Source organism: Silene latifolia, chromosome 8 (genome assembly GCF_048544455.1).
Source record: "Silene latifolia isolate original U9 population chromosome 8, ASM4854445v1, whole genome shotgun sequence".
Taxonomy (NCBI): domain Eukaryota; kingdom Viridiplantae; phylum Streptophyta; class Magnoliopsida; order Caryophyllales; family Caryophyllaceae; genus Silene; species Silene latifolia.
The window spans coordinates 3535226-3551881 of NC_133533.1; the positions used below are offsets into that span (position 1 = coordinate 3535226).

Genomic DNA, 16656 nt, shown 5'->3' on the forward strand with positions numbered 1-16656 from the left:
AATTAATTTCGGCCAATTTGGTCTCAATCTTCGAATCATGATCTTTTAAGTCGGTCATTTTTGGATAGATTAATGTTTGCTCGGACAAATTTTGTGCCCTTACGAATTGGATCCCCTGATTCAGATTCTAGTCATCTTCAGGTTGGACAATATAAATGTGATTTACATAGTACGGATAACTAAGACGGCGAATAATAGACCGCCAATGTGGTTGATATGATCGACATTATACAAGCGAAAATTAACAATGTCGTAGCAAATTGCCAGAATCACAATTGATGCAACAATACACACTTCTCGTATGAAGAACGAGTTTCTGAAACAGATTCTAAACTAAAAAGATCGTATTCTATCAATTTGCACTGCACAATGTACATACATTGATGTCAACCTATAAAATACGAACTGAGACCAAAAGGCACAAAAAATTATGTAAGACGGTTTTACATGTGAGACCAATCAATTAGTCGTATAAACAAATGAGCAATGACGAATCTACACGTATATGGATTGATCTCTCATGTAAAACATGAATGTACAGAATTGTAGAGCAGAAAGCTGTTGGATTCTTTGGCATGCACAAGTATGAGAGGTTTTAGAACGCAGCTCGCATTGCGCCTCTTGCGGCCTCCTGCCTTATTTGTGTCGACTTGCCGCTGGCACGAAAGTATGTATATACTTGCTGTATGACCCATATGCTAATCAACGCCTCAAGGCAGAACAGTCCGAATCCAACAAAGTAGAAGATCTGTGTTAAAAAAAACAAGTTGATTAAACCGAATGAGATTTTGGGAAATCTATGTCGACTTAAAATGGACATGACGGGAGGGAAGGCAGGTAAAACTGTAAAAGAATTAATCTTACCCCGACTAAGACATTGCTACCAATTAAATCGATTGCTGGAAGAATCCCGCTGTTTGAAATAGAGCAAGTAAATGGTCAGCGTATCCTCTCAAAGAAATCTCGTTTCTGTGAAGAATCTGATTCAATAACGGACAGTAACCCCGCTTCTAATGGAGGTTTAAGAGTTTACTCAACAACAGTAGCAGCAGAAACGACAAAATTACCCTGACCCAAGTAAATACTGTGTCGCAAATTGGATTGATCGATTGTTACTCAGAAAACCAAAAGTGTAGGTCAGCTAGTGAGCCATTTTGCTCGATAAATAAAAAACGTAGAATTAAGAGACTGTAAAAAATATAACTCACGCAAGAGATTTCCCTTTAAAGACGACAGGAGGAGCAACAGCAGCAAAGATGACAAAGAGAATGTGAATCTACAAGGGAAAAAAGTCGAACGAATATTTAAGCGGTGTCCTTACAGATTACAGATTTAGCGTGCAGCAAGCCGACCAGAAATGTATAATTTACCACATAAAACAGGAAAAACCACGTAAAGTTCATAGCACTTTCGGTCCTGAAAAAAAGAGGGTTACGAAATGTATCAATGGACCGTAATAACCAAACAGTACCTTCTTCAATGTGAAAACTCAGCAGCCAGTAATAGCATTATACCTGAAAGCTCGGTAAAGTGGGCGGTACCACAAGACATATGCACAAGGGACACCTGATATAAAGTAGATAACAGCAAGGAACCAAATTGTCGCATCTGTAGAAAATAGCGTATAAATCACAAAAAAACTTGGATGCGAGATTTTTCCAATTTGGGTCTGTTTCACACGAGACTTGGCGTTAAAATATATGCAAGACATGTATCATAAGCTTACCACCACCCTTAATCCAAGCTGTGGTAACTGCTACAATATTCCAGGTTAAGCATAATGTCAAACCTGCAGGAGAAAAAAATCCGATACTGCCAATTAAGCCATTGACCGACACTGTAAAATTCTGAAAGTATATTTTGGAAACTAAGCAGATGAATAGATATAACGGGAAGACGAGACAATCGACAGCCTCATACAGAAATCTGAACATTGGAATCTGTACCTAGCAGCGTAGCAAAAGCCGAGTAACATAATTTCTGGAGATGAATAGGTATTTCACTGGCAATATCATTATGAATAATCGGAAAAAATGGAGGCCAGTTCTTCTCCGCAATAACAATTCCAGCTGCAGATCCAAACAAAACATTAAAAGGGTAGCATTTTCTGAGAAAACCTACTGCGGTGACACTGTGGAGCCAATTTCAAGAACCACCCAGTCTCCTCCTGTAAGACGTTCTCACTTTAAGATAACGAAAGACCAACCCGTTTTACTAAAAACCCCACCCATTAACACGATCAAGACTTCTCGTAAAGTGACAAGTACTCAGTATATGGTTTGGTGTAACAATAAGATTACCCTGAGACTGTCACAAACGAGAATTTATGTTCCGAAACAAGATTTAAGACAGTTCCTATCGTTAATAACAAAAATCATTCTACTACATAGCTACAGAAACCACCAAAATGGCTAAATACTCCCCCTCAACGGCGATTAACATGGTAGATATTCCATAATTCATAGAATCCATAGAAGTTATACAGCATTAATGGATTCATGCTCAAAAGCTGAGTTAATATAAACCTCGTTCTGCAGCTTCTTCTCTCCGTTTAAGCGCCTGCATCATATCAAGTGTTCAGCTCAAAAACCTTAATGAATACACCATATACAAAGCCTTTTTTTCTATTAAATTTGCATACCATAGCATGTGTAAATGTTATATTATGAAGAAACACATACGTAACCATATGCTTATTAAGTCGCACACTCGCACCCCCAAAGTACTCAGCTAAAACATGGTCTAAGAAAGAACGGGAAGGACAAAGTTACCTCTTCTCTCTTTCTCAGTTCAGCCTCTTTTGCATGAAGTTCTTTCTCTTTCTTCTTCAAATCCTACAAGTGAAGGATTTACGTTGTTATAAAGTAACAGTTGAACGATACAATTTGTATATGTTAGACATCAAGCAATATTTGACAAAACACATACCTTTCCTGAATCAAGGGGAATATTAATACTCGCAGTAGGATTATAAAACTCCGCAGGCTCTGGTGGAAGAGGTGAAAGCCTTGAATTGGAGGCTGGGGGAACATTTCCAGCATTCTGTGCATCCAAAATAGTGTTTTAACATTGTTAGAGAAGAACGGTATGAAAAATGGCGAATCAAATATGCAATGAAACGACTAAAAATCGCTTTGACATAGTTGGCATGAAGGGATTTGAGGGACAGGGAGACTTGAGACAATTCCACAGTATGGTTCGTAAAAGGAGAAAAAATTTCACCCTTACAGTCATATAAAAGGCTCCTCCACTAAAGTTGGGAGGATGTGAAGGTTTGGCCTTCCCTCCTTGCTGTTCAATGGCAAAATAGAAAATCATGCGCGCATTAGCATAGGATGTTCTAAAACTTCAATGACTAGTACAACAACAAAAATAGCCAATGTTTCAAGGGTTCCAGCAAATGGCGGGTTCAGAGGTCGAAGACAGATAACCAAGCTTACTAGCAAATTGTCCTTGTCTTCAACACATGGTTAAACAGGCACAGCTATCCAGACCGACGGAGACTGATACCCAAGTTTACACCGAAACTTCTAAAACTCATTGAGGTTTATTAAAGCAGCCAGTAGTAGCAAGTTAGCAACCTCAGGAAAATTTCCACTTCTATTGATTGACATTTGTATCATGGCATAGAATCAAGACGATATCGAATCAGGCAACATCAACAAACCATGTTTCATGCACTTTTACTGTATTGTACACCAAAGTTGACATCTTTTTCAGGAACCCTCAAACTATTACATACACCTTAATATATCAAGCAGCAAAGTTGCAATCTTTCAAGCATCCTCAACTCAAACCACATCCCACTAATTACAATAACCATTCAAGAACACAAAATACTCCCTACGTCTCAATCATTTGTTTACCTTTGATTAAAATACATCTAACGAAAAACATAAACAGTAAACAAATGACTAAGACGGAGTGCGTACTAAATTGCAAGAACAAAAAGGTAGTAAAGAAGCTTACAGAGAAAGGGTTGACTTCTTGTTCCTCCTCAAAAGGGTTTTGATCATAACGACCTGCCATTTTTTAGATTTTCCAAACAAAACCCAATTGATACCTTTCCAATGAAACAAAATAATGACATTAATGTACAAAAAATAAATAAAATAATGAAAGAAAGAATGTTGACTGTTTTAAAAAACTAAAAGCAGAAAATTCTACTTCGTATTCAAGAAAATGTGAACAGTGATTGATTATTTAAATCTTAAATATGTTAACTGCTGAGCATGATGTTTTAGTCCTATTAGCTCATCTACCAAGATTATTAAACTCCCATGAGAGCAACAGTAATGCTCTTTTATTCGGCACGACTGCATGAGCAATGCTATCGAACTTCTCTTCTAGTCTTCTTCATCCTGTCTCCGACTTTCTCCTCTTATGTAACAGTTAAATACGACATATTTTATTATCTTCGATAAACAGCAATACAGCATTTTAACCAAAAAAAAAAAGGATAAACAGGAATACAGCATATGAATAGAATTAAAATTTTACTGTAAAATTTATTACTCCAAAGATTAAAATAGATCCATTGAAAAAGCCTTACCATCCAAGCAGCAGCTGTGTCATGTACTGCCATCACTTTCAAGGATATAGACCATATATTAACGATAAAACGAGCACCGACGTAAAAGTGATTCCTAACAAAAGAGTCATAATCAGCATTAATAGGGTTTAGAAGATCCTTGTAGTTGCTCATATACGTACATTGTATTAATGCATTATTAATGCATCATGGATATCGCCTATCAGACGTGTACAAGGAAGAATTACGAGAGGAAAAAAAAAACTAATGATACACGATTTACAAAATAGTACTGAAATAAATTAATTAAATGATGTGATCCTGGCAGAATTACACCCTAACACTATGTATAATGATTACATTAGCCTCGACTAAGTCTCGTGTCCCGAGTGTACCGAGATTTACCCCGACAGCGGTTCGAGGCTCTTTATTAATATGGACTTGAGCCTCTGGATGAACCCAACCTAGAAAGGATTAAACCAGCTTCTTCTTGCATATGGATCTACCCAGCTCTCATCATCCTTCACTGCTTTCTCCCACCGTTCTTTAAATACTTTAAGCTCCGATGTTGATTGTCTCCTGACCTGATGCATTACGTCAATATTACATTAGAATCGTTGGAATAGATCACATATAGATATGATAAACCTATGTTACTCCGACACTTCACTTAATTGCCGTGTCGGACACCGACACGACACGACACAAAACTTCGACACTTCAATTTAGACCACAAAACAGGAAAATTCACCCCAAATAGCCGTGTCCGACACGTGTCGGCGTGTCTGAGTAACACGGTAATAAACCCAAAAGAATGCAAGACACTCCTACTCGAGTGCCCCGAGTTTAAGGTTGGTTTCACTATGATGTAGTTAAAGGGCAGCCCGGTGCACGATGGCGTCCCCGCTAGGCGAAGGTCCGGGGAAGGGGCCCACCACGAGGGTGTAATAGGGGCAAGCCTTCCCTTGTCATTTTGGCAAGAGGCCGCTCCAAGGACTTGAACCCGTGACCTCACGGTCACAAAGCAACACCTTAACCGGTGCGCCAAGGCTCCCCTTCACTATGATGTCGTTAGTTTTCACAAATTTCATCTTGGTGCGTATGTGCATTTTTTCACTTCGGTGACTTATTTATAACAAGCTCAACATTTTATCTGATTTAGTGATATCTATAGTAGGTGCACTAAAGTGCGAAACAACTCCAGCTTAAACGTTCAAATACATAGGTCACCACAAAGACTATTCATGAACTTTGAATAACCAAGGTCGAATTCATCCAAACATTATCGTCTTAAGTCGAAACTTTTCTGCAATAGAACTCTATAGAACTAACCTCAACACGCATATCAACACCACTTGGGCGCTTCTGCGTATCAACACCACTTGGGCGCTTCTGCGTATCAACACCACTTGAGCGTTTCTGCATATCAACACCACTTGAGCGCTTCTGCACAAGGTAAAAGAGCAAAGCGGTTCTTCAGCACCACAGGTAGAAATGCATAGGAATAAAAATAAAAATAAGACAAGTAATACCTTCTGAGAGTCTCCTGTATTCGGAACCTGAATGGAAATATAAGCCAAATGTTACAAGTCTTAACAATATGAAACAGAAAAATCGGCAGTTAAAATTCGTCATTTTGACCATGTGATCCAACCATATATTATCATATATTCATATCTGGAAAACACATGATCCCTTGACTTGAAAAAATTATGGCTCCTTTTGTAACCCATTTTAATGAATGTGCCAGGAGTACTTAACGAGTGATAGTACGAAAATTAACCTTTTTATTTTAGTGGATATATAAAGAAGGCCAATGATTTTGGGACGGACCACTAACGTCAAACTGGGACGATATATATGGGATAGTGGGAGTACATGACTCATGAAAATACAGCAGTTGGATACACCGGAGGAACATGAACACAACTCGTGCTAACCTTTTTAGCCGATGAACCACCTAAAGACGGTATGCCTTGATGAACAACATATTCACTATCCACAATTGCTACTCTCTTTGTCCTATCACCCTGTAATTCAAAAGGAATGCATAAGTGAATAAATGGACCGCTGAAATTGATTTGGAGCAAGTCTTTTTTATAAGATACACCGTCTTGTATTTAACAGTTTCACATGTATGTAAGGTCAAAAGGGTGAGCCTAACATGTAAACTGCTTCACGTGAATATTGGTCCATAACTATATAAGCAATGTTTCAAACACGGTTAAATAGTTAACATGTGGATCTCGAATGGAAACATTATCTGATACAATGATACGGCCAAACAAATCTTCAGTCGAAAGTAAGGATAAATAATGAGGAAGAACAAATACCAAGAAAAAGGCATCTGGTCTGTATCCGACATTATCCAATGATATGCCACATCATGTTATAGACTAGTGCTAAGGCTATTTACCATTTTAAGTCGGCAATAAGAGCCATATACATGCACTATGACAAAAGATGGCCTCCAACTAAGGATGTGAAGGCAAGAGAGGTTGGTCGGAGTCACAAAAAAAATGTATGGTGATCTCACCTGGGCACAATATCCGAGCTTCATATCCAATCCCCAACCATGAACAAGATCATTCTGGAACAAGATACGGAGTAGAAAGTATGGTGATCAAATTATGCACAGAGCTCTTTTGAGTTTCAAATGATCTTAATAAATATTCCGTACTAAAGTGAAGAAGCCAAGTTATGTATACAACGAAAGTTATTAGGTGTACTTGAGGGTACATTTGTATGAGTGAGGCAATATCATATGTACAGGGAAAACGGTAATTACATCCCCCCAAATCCCAATCACAAAACATTAAATACCTGTATGAGATGCCAAGTGCAACGCCACGCTGATTTTGAAAATACAGGAGCCATGCCTTCCACCCACCTACACAAGAGATGTCAAAAAACAAACTGAGAACCTCTTCCATACACTTTAAGGAAAAAAATTACTCGTATAAATAAATTTAGCAATAGAAGATCAACAAGCATCTGCAACATGACACCAGAGACAACTAGAAACACTAGTGACTGTTACGAATAGTCCCATAATCATGAATGCTAAATTTTGTAAATAATACTCCCTCTGTCCCGGTCATTTGTTGTCCTTTTTCCATATTGGGGTGTCTCAGTGAGTTGTTCTCCTTATTTTAAGAATGAACTTGATGAACAATTTGATCATTCACCCTCAATTTCTTCCACTTGTCATTTGGTAATTGGCCTCTTCCTCTTTCCTTAATCTTTGTGCCAAAACCAAAGGACAAGAATTGACCGGCACGGAGGGAGTAACAAATTATGATATAATTGTTATCTTTATTGAAGATGATCGACAAGTCAGAGTTAGCTCAACCATGGTTCAGGAATTATCAGTATCACTTACAAACGGTTAATGTGACTTCAATAATTAGGCTAAGACACACATGAGATAAATCAAGGTAAGTTTTAGTAAATACAGCCCTATAGTAACAGAAAATTTGCTGTTTCAGACTTACCCAGTGCAGGGTGGCCCCATGCTTGCACGTGTACATTTAGTAAAACCTCGGTAATCATAAATTCGCCTGCATGAAGAACATACATTAAGCATCTGAAATTCTTTGCTACGCTACTGAAAAGTGTAAAAAAGAAAAAGAGACTTAAACCACCTCACTTACCTATGTAGCCTCTTTGTTTTTTTACGAATAGTAATACGATGATGTATCTCGGTTGAGTTTGGGTCCAATGCTGGTTGGGATATATGTAGTTTTTCTGATTTCACAATTTTTAAGTACCTAAAGAGAGAAAAAATGACATGATAAGGTGCATAAAAGAGACACCAAAGAAGTTTCAGTTTCAACTAAAATTCAACTTATTCAAGCAGCCAGATAAGAAAGCAAACAAAATCGACAAAGATGCTATCAATCTATCGAGTATGGCCTTGATCTTATAAAATAGCTCTTGAGAATGCGAAAAACTACAGCACTTCTTTAAAAACATTGAAGGAAAAATGTATCATGGCTTAATATATAGTTATATACTAAGCCTATAGCCTCTTATCTTTTCGAAAGTAATGTGCAATTTAGTTTCCAGAAAAATATGCTTAGCCAGAGGAGACCACGACAAAAAGAGTGTGAGAAGTGGAACGACAGAACTGGTATACCTTCCTGGATGGAAGTTGTCTACCCCTAAATCTTCGTCCCAGAGAAATATATAGTCATAGATGGAAACAACATCTGGATGTAGAAAGCGTTTTGCAAACCACCTGGAAAATAATAGATAGAGAACATGTTACGCACCAAACCTCCAATACTAATACTAACTTTCAACCAAAGACAACTAGCTATGAAGCCCCAAGCACAGGGGAGAAGCTACTTAGCAAAAAATAATAAAGATTAATCCATGGTATTAAATCGTGTTTTCTCATGATTCGATATCAATTACTCAGCACACTTTAATGCCGGCAATTGCGCCAAAAAGCGGCCAGTAATGCCTCCAAATGTCAGTTGTGGTAACCATCAAAACCTTAATAACTTGGTCGGGATGCGGTGTTGCAGCCTAGATATGAACCATGGATATATAACCTATTGGGCTATGCTCTCCATCATTACACGGCACACGCATATACGGCCACGACTCATCAATCTATTGAAAGGAGAAATAAAATGAGAATATATAGTCACAATGTCATTAATCCACCATAACCACTGGACCACTCATTATCTGAGGAAGACAATCAGTTCCCAACTAATCAAATCAAGGGAGGAACGAACTTCTAAAACACCATATGTACATTAGTGTACTGAGTATTAGGGATCGGTTGTGACCGAGCCGCGGCCAATATGTCATGAGTTTTGTGTTTACCATGGCCATCACTTAAAAGTCACATTGGCTGCAATATTCCGCTATTAAGCAACGAAGATCACAAATAAGCCATGATGATACCATGAGTCCATGAGTGGGCGAAGATGGCGAATATCACCTTAAGACTCAAACTCGAGGTATAATATCAACATAGAAGTGAGATGTCAAAAGAAGCATAACTAAAAACAAGGCCAAGTCTACCCAAGTCTCCCTTCCCAAAACAAATGTGGCACAAATTATACTGACTAGGCTTTTACCATTTTGTTTGGTTGTAAGCAGTTACATGAATGGCCTTGTTACTCCAATCCAGATCCCACCAACCATTCGTTTTGCCATCATAATGAAAAAGCATGATAGTAAAATTTTCTGCAAGAAACTGAAGCAAGAAAATGTAAGAAGACACAGATAGCAAAAAAAAAAAAATATCCACAACGGCAGGTACACAAGTATATACCTTCTGAACTATAGAGTCAACATTTTTCTTCTGTTTAATACCTGCTGCAATGGCAAGCAAGTTCTGATTGCTGGAAGCTTCAAGCTGGGAAGTTAAATATAAATGGTTAGTGACATTAAAGTTTTATTATGGACTACGGCAAAAGATTCAACCTCTGATGGAATGAATGTTCACGACAATCAGATGAAAGCAGCAAATAATCGATACTAACCTTTCCCTTAGAACGAGACCATAAGGGTTTCAGCTCCAAATCTGATCTTGCCTGTATGATGCCACGTGGTAAACCGTCCAATTCTAAAGTCTTTGATTCCTAGATTTAAATTTAAAAAAAAAAATTAGCATATATTTGCATAAATCCAATCAAGTAACACCTCGGCACAGAGAAAGGGAACTGTCATGTACATGTTGAATCAATCTTGTGAAATGTTGTCTTATTGTAAGTTCAACTCACATACAAATGATGAAACGAATATTTGACATCTCTCATTTTAATTATACTCCCTCTGTCCCGGTCATTTGTTGTCCTTTCGTTTTGGCACAAAGACCAAGAAAATAGGAGAAAGCCAATTACTAAATGACATGTGGACCAAATTGAGTGAGAATGATCAAATTGTTCATCAAATGCATTCCTAAAATAGAAAGGACAACAAATGACTGAGACACCCCAAAATGGAAAAGGACAACAAATGAACGGGACGGAGGGAGTATAAGGGCAAGTTGGTTGATCTCACGATAAGAGTTTGTGCAAATAATATTACTCTTGAAAACAAGGAAATATTTTAGGGCTCCACATTTTTCAGGCTGGTGTTTCAACATTACCTCGGCACTGTCAAAAGGCTGCCTTCTAGCATCTATCTGTAAATCAGATGCAGAAAAAAAGAAAAATAATTTAATGACCAATATTTGTTTCTGTTGAGATGCAAACTAAGAAACAATACTAAATCTAAATAGTGCATGACCAGCTCGACTAACTGCCTACTGAACATAAGGCAGGCATATGCTTCAAAACATTTACGTATACCAACACAAATGAGTTCACTTGTTAGATGTCACATCGTATTCAAACAGGCTACTCAAGCACAGCAGCTCCTGACAAGGAGACAATATCACAGAAATTTGTTTTGAGCAACAGAGGCAGCTACCATAAAAAAAAGGTAAATAACAGCTACATAAACGCAGTGCCCCCAACAAATCCCAGGGTAAAGGGGTCGTATATACGCATCTACCCCAAAAGAAATTTCCAGATGACGCACAATGAAAATTGATTCAAGAAAAGCAACTACAATGACAAGTCAAATGTAAACAATGGAATGAGTCACCAACCTCTGTCTGTTCGTGTTGAAAACTAGTAATTCTGTACACAATGAACAACATCGCTATTAACACAACCACCATTAAGGTGAATTGACTCGTCCTAATTCCATGAGGTCCGTGCAATCCCTACAAGTGTAACAATACCAGGAATCAGATATTAAGTTTAATTCAAAAGTTCCTTCTTTAACGCCACTTATAACGAGAATTGTAGCCAAGAGCATACCCCATCAGAGAGAACACTCTTCTTTTTAGACAACAATCTCCATGATTTGAATGTCTTCATAGACATTCCGTCCAAGCTACCTTCTTCACATACCAAGCTGAACCACAAAATGTAAGCAGAAGTTACTATCATAATAATAGAGTGAAAGTAGAATCTTAAGATCATATTTCAATCACTTCCGTTTCTTCCCCACTTCGATAACAAACATTACCGAGTTACCATGTTCAACCTAGGAGCTACCAAACAATTCATATGCCAGTTTCTCCATCATATAGCACCTACTCCTAGTCCTAGTACCTAATCAAGGTTCTTGGAATTGGGGATTATAAAGAAACCCTAAGAAAAAAGAAATTATAGCACTCGTATCATCTTTCCATTCCACAGTCCTAAAGTCTAAACAACCCCGCCACCCCCCTTCAAAAAATCAAGTTCCACCAATATCACAGATTCACAGGCTTTCTGCATTCCACAGCTCAACAGTGAATACAGATCCAAAGAATTCAGCCATCTAACCGACGTTTGGATAGATGAATGCAGCAGGAGAGATGAATGTTCTCTATTTGGATAGCAGGTTGGATTTGAGGGAAGTGAAAGAAAGTTTTCCCTCCAGTAACGGAAATTAAAATCCTTTCAACGTAGAGAGAAAACGCCTCCCTTCCGCCCCATTCCCTTCTCAACTTGTATCCAAACAAACGGTTAATAAACCTATCCAGCAAAAGCTTTGATAAGAACGAATCAACAAACCCTCATAATCTATAAAATCAGAAATTGAACAATTAAAAGAATCTTCCTTTTTTCTGTCACATAAACAAATCATGCCAATTAAGTGACCAAGCCCAACCATTTTCTCCAAATCAAAAATCGCCTAAAACAACAAGGCGCGGACCTCATGAGGAAAACATAGATTCTACACCAAAATTATGCCAATCCTAACATCCACTATTAGCTACACTTAACTTAAGACCTCTCACAACCTCCTTTTCATTTCCACCTCTTTTTTAATCGGTTGCGTGAGCCGTCATAAATTTAGACGGTCTTAAACAAGAATCAGTTACTCCAAATGACTCCAAAAACCCACCTCAGTAATTGATATAGCACACATGAATAGATACAGTATACAGTTCAACTACCATCAGCATAAATTACTAAAGTTTCCATCTTTAGCAAACAATTAAGGAACAAATAATCAACTTACCAAAACCCAACAAATAAAAATTGAAATCAGACAGCAAAAATCCAACTTTAAATCAAAACATCTATATTTCCTTCACTTACTAACATACAAATACAGAAAGACATCAACTTTCCAATTTTTACACCTACTACTACTATAAAATACTTCTAATTCTTACTTCTAAGTGAAATTTAACATATTTGTAGATATCGTATGACGTTTTATTAATGAAATGATCTATTCGCTTTCAGAAATGTTTTAAATATTAATCAAATGACCATTAATTTCGCCCCAACATAAAGATTACTCTCCCTTAAATTCAGAAACATGTTATTGGCAATATTCCCACTTCCCAAAGTAGGTCACCTAATTAATTAAAAAAACATTAAAATTTTCAAATTAATCAGCTGTAGCCTATACCTCAAGTAGAGTAGTAATTATTGTGTAAGAGGGTGTTTAACCAATAAAAGAACTGTCTAAGACATCTTATTCTATAATTTGTAATACGAACTAAATTATTCAAATTACATGCAAAATTACACAAACAATTAACAAATTAAATGTAAAAAAATTCCAAAACCCACATCAGATCATTAAAAATTAAACAAAACTAAAATCAAACATAAACTAAAAGCAAAAGGGTACAAAAATAAAGATTACCCAGAAACAATTAATCTGTAATTGAGTGATTATGAATTAATTTCGTCTCATGAAAACACAAGTTGTGATGACCGAGTTGAGTGTACTGAGGGAACGAGTCGACTCAGCCAAGCTAAGTGTGTTCAAGTAAATAGAGAACAATATTATTTTAATTATAATTAATAATTATAGTGATTTAAGTTTAGAAAGAGATAGAAGGGAATCTAGAGAGAGAAGTATAAAGAAGAGTTTTAATGAAGCAAGGAAGACAAAGCAAAAGTGTTGGAAAGATGGCTACTTTTAAGGGGAGATGGTGAGTGTGTAATGTAAATATGTAATGTATGTGGCTTGAGTTTGACTAATCAAAAGGTTAAATTATTGTTTTGGTGAGACGGTTTTACGATATCTTAATAAACGGATTTAAATGATGATTTGTGTTACTCAACTCTAAATTATGTTGGGATTAACTAACTGATTAAGACGTTGTTACTCCCGGATCACTATGGCCGACTTTCGTCTCTGTTCGACCAATCGGTATTTGTTTTATTATTATAGGGATATATTCTTATAAACCATTTTTCATGTTTTAACTAAATAGTTAAGTACAAGGGTTGTTATTTATCTTTGTAGGGTTAATTGGTAAAATATCAAGTGATTTTACAATAATTTATGAACGTTTCATGTGAGTTCGTATTTTGTTACTCCCGGGTCATTTATTGTTATTAATTAATTTTAACCGATACTATTTCGTAGTGATTGTTCCGGGTGTAATTTCAGAGCAGTTATAAGTTACCACCCGTGCTTGTAGAATGACGTCTTTGATTGAATCCTCCTTGCGGTCTCCTGAAACGATGAACAAACTGAGGGCTCGGCTTTGGGCCGAGCGAACTCACTCCGACGCTCAAGTCAGTAACTTAGAGAGGTAAGTTGTTGTTACTTGGTGAAGTATATATTGTAGAGAGATAAGGAAGATATTACCAGATGAATAGTGATTCTTAGGTTCAATTGTGGATCAATTGGGATCCTTTCCTCAATGAAGGTTGAGGAGTATTTATAGACTTTCACCTTTTGTCACGTAGTGGCCAAGTGGCTAGCAGATGGAAAGACTGATCTACCCTCGGCCGAGGGACCCATGGCAGACCGGCGGGCCCTATTGACTCGCCGCCGAGGGGTCCTGGATATGAGTTCGCGGATATGTGCCCCTACCGGCTAATTGTCCTAAGCCGAGGCACAAGAGACAATGCCACAGCGTCGCGTTTAAGGGTGTCCAAGTTGTTGACTTCTTTGTGGATATCTTTGACCTTGCTCAATATGTTGACTCGGTCGGCGGGTGCGAGAATATGTCCCATCAATTTGCCCCAGCGTAGTCTATGCCGTGGTATGGGCTCCGATGTGTGTTGAGCGTATATTCTGCGCAAGTAAAAATTTTCTCGCCCGCTTCTTCTACCTCGGCTTGGTTCTGCTTAGGCCGTACCCTATCCCCCCTCCACATGGATGTGTAATGGACATCCGATGTGGAAAAGAGAGAGACGTTGGCCGAGACCAGGGTTGAGAGTGGACCGTTTGGCAAGTAGATACCAAGGAGCGTGTTGAAGAAGATACGTCGATTGGCATTCTGTCAAGGAGCGTGTCCCAACCGCCGCTGTAAACATGTTAGCGTATCGGTCGTTGTGGCCCCGCTGCTTCCCGACCTTGGCCGAGGGAATCGGGGCTACGGCGCGACAGCGTTCGTATCTATAGACCATTATTGATTGCGTCCTCGTTCACGCTCGGTCTTAATTCGCCGAGGTGTCAGATTTGCGTCTCAACGGTACTTATACATTCTTAAGCTCGGTCTTAATTAGTCGAGGGCAAGTCGTGGTTCCCTCGTCACTCTCGGTCTTAGTTAGCCGAGGTGATCGAGTTTACGTTCTGACTGCCGTTGTAAATATCTAGGCATATCGGCTCGTTCCCCCGTCGCCCTCGGTTTTAATTAGCCGAGGTGATCGAGGTTTTGGCTCGATTGCATTTTTCGGCTCGTTCCCACGTCACTCCCGGCTTTGGCCGAGGTGATCGAGGTTTTGGCTCGATTGCATCTTTCGGCTCGTTCCCCCGTCACTCCCGGCTTTAGCCGAGGTGATCGAGGTTTTGGCTCGATTGCATTTACCGGCTCGTTCCCCCGTCACTCCCGGCTTTGGCCGAGGTGATCGAGGTTTTGGCTCGATTGCATCTTTCGGCTCGTTCCCCCGTCACTCCCGGCTTTAGCCGAGGTGATCGAGGTTTTGGCTCGATTGCATTTACCGGCTCGTTCCCCCGTCACTCCCGGCTTTAGCCGAGGTGATCGAGGTTTTGGCTCGATTGCATTTACCGGCTCGTTCCCCCGTCACTCCCGGCTTTGGCCGAGGTGATCGAGGTTTTGGCTCGATTGCATCTTTCGGCTCGTTCCCCCGTCACTTCCGGCTTTGGCCGAGGTGATCGAGGTTTTGGCTCGATTGCATCTTTCGGCTCGTTCCCCCGTCACTCCCGGTTTTGGCCGAGGTGATCGAGGTTTTGGCTCGATTGCATTTACCGGCTCGTTCCCCCGTCACTCCCGGCTTTGGCCGAGGTGATCGAGGTTTTGGCTCGATTGCATTTACCGGCTCGTTCCCCGTCACTCCCGGCTTTGGCCGAGGTGATCGAGGTTTTGGATCGATTGCATTCTGCACGCTCGTTCCCCGTCACTCCCGGCTTTGGCCGAGGTGATCGAGGTTTTGACTCGATTGCATCTTTCGGCTCGTTCCCCCGTCACTCCCGGGTTTGGCCGAGGTGATCGAGGTTTTGGCTCGATTGCATTTACCGGCTCGTTCCCCCGTCACTCCCGGCTTTGGCCGAGGTGATCGAGGTTTTGGCTCGATTGCATTTACCGGCTCGTTCCCCCGTCACTCCCGGCTTTGGCCGAGGTGATCGAGGTTTTGGCTCGATTGCATTTACCGGCTCGTTCCCCCGTCACTCCCGGCTTTGGCCGAGGTGATCGAGGTTTTGGCTCGATTGCATTTACCGGCTCGTTCCCCCGTCACTCCCGGCTTTGGCCGATGTGATCGAGGTTTTGGCTCGATTGCATCTTTCGGCTCGTTCCCCCGTCACTCCCGGCTTTAGCCGAGGTGATCGAGGTTTTGGCTCGATTGCATTTACTTTGTTCCTGGGCCTCAAGCTACATACTTGCTCAGGCTCCCCTTCCGGATCAGTTCTTCAATGGCATTCTTCGATGCCTAGCTATCGCGATTAAGTGACCGGTGTGGCCGTGGTACTCGCAGTACTGGCTCGTGTCACCGTCACTCCTCGGCCTGGGAGGTCTTTCCCACTTCTGACCCTCGCTCTTCCTCAGGGCGAAGACCTCGGCAGCAGAGACTCGAAGGCCTCGGCATGGTCGTTTGGCATGTGACCATACCGACATGTGAGACTCAAAGGCCTCGGCATGGTCGCTTGGGTCACCTTCTCCTTTGTATGATATGGGCGGCAACTTT

The 16656-nt window shown here is 39.9% G+C and overlaps 2 protein-coding genes across 8 annotated transcripts; both read right to left on the reverse strand.

The window, feature by feature from the left end:
* Positions 1-206: 206 nt before the first annotated feature.
* LOC141596048 (secretory carrier-associated membrane protein 3-like) lies at positions 207-4130 on the reverse strand. Of its 2 annotated transcripts, XM_074416058.1 has the most exons (12): positions 3970-4130; positions 3229-3291; positions 2929-3042; positions 2772-2834; positions 2526-2559; positions 1947-2069; positions 1727-1789; positions 1515-1608; positions 1371-1416; positions 1209-1276; positions 865-913; positions 207-748 (listed from the first exon to the last, which is right to left on the reverse strand). In XM_074416058.1, the coding sequence occupies exons 1-12, from the start codon at positions 4027-4029 to the stop codon at positions 596-598; spliced, it is 930 nt and encodes a 309-aa protein (XP_074272159.1). In that variant the 5' UTR covers positions 4030-4130; the 3' UTR covers positions 207-595. The 2 variants fall into 2 exon arrangements, with proteins under 2 accessions (XP_074272159.1, XP_074272160.1); XM_074416059.1 differs by lacking the exon at positions 3229-3291.
* Positions 4131-4643: 513 nt separating this feature from the next.
* On the reverse strand, positions 4644-13504 carry LOC141596047 (uncharacterized). 6 transcript variants are annotated; one of them, XM_074416052.1, is made up of 16 exons: positions 13196-13504; positions 11362-11458; positions 11148-11264; positions 10644-10679; positions 10036-10134; positions 9825-9908; positions 9628-9746; positions 8670-8771; positions 8185-8301; positions 8026-8091; positions 7355-7421; positions 7068-7121; positions 6472-6561; positions 6064-6090; positions 5864-5977; positions 4644-5115 (listed from the first exon to the last, which is right to left on the reverse strand). In XM_074416052.1, exons 2-16 carry the CDS (start codon positions 11425-11427, stop codon positions 4996-4998), a joined length of 1278 nt encoding a protein of 425 aa, XP_074272153.1. In that variant the 5' UTR covers positions 11428-11458; positions 13196-13504; the 3' UTR covers positions 4644-4995. The 6 variants fall into 6 exon arrangements, with proteins under 6 accessions (XP_074272153.1, XP_074272154.1, XP_074272155.1 ...); XM_074416053.1 differs by lacking the exon at positions 13196-13504 and adding an exon at positions 12714-12773; XM_074416054.1 differs by lacking the exon at positions 13196-13504 and adding an exon at positions 12557-12764.
* Between the last annotated feature and the right edge of the window lie 3152 nt (positions 13505-16656).

What these genes read in the sequence shown, in the direction of transcription:
- LOC141596048 (XM_074416058.1), bottom strand. Translation starts at nt 4,029, where the DNA reads ATGGCAGGTCGTTATGATCAAAACCCTTTTGAGGAGGAACAAGAAGTC. An exon ending in TTCCCCTTGATTCAGGAAAG is followed by an intron (nt 2,835 to 2,928) that starts GTATGTGTTTTG and finishes CTTCACTTGTAG; the next exon opens with GATTTGAAGAAGAAAGAGAA. An exon ending in AACTGAGAAAGAGAGAAGAG is followed by an intron (nt 2,560 to 2,771) that starts GTAACTTTGTCC and finishes GATATGATGCAG; the next exon opens with GCGCTTAAACGGAGAGAAGA.
- LOC141596047 (XM_074416052.1), bottom strand. Translation starts at nt 11,427, where the DNA reads ATGTCTATGAAGACATTCAAATCATGGAGATTGTTGTCTAAAAAGAAG. An exon ending in AGAGTGTTCTCTCTGATGGG is followed by an intron (nt 11,265 to 11,361) that starts GTATGCTCTTGG and finishes TTACACTTGTAG; the next exon opens with GGATTGCACGGACCTCATGG. An exon ending in GTGGTTCATCGGCTAAAAAG is followed by an intron (nt 6,091 to 6,471) that starts GTTAGCACGAGT and finishes ATTTCCATTCAG; the next exon opens with GTTCCGAATACAGGAGACTC.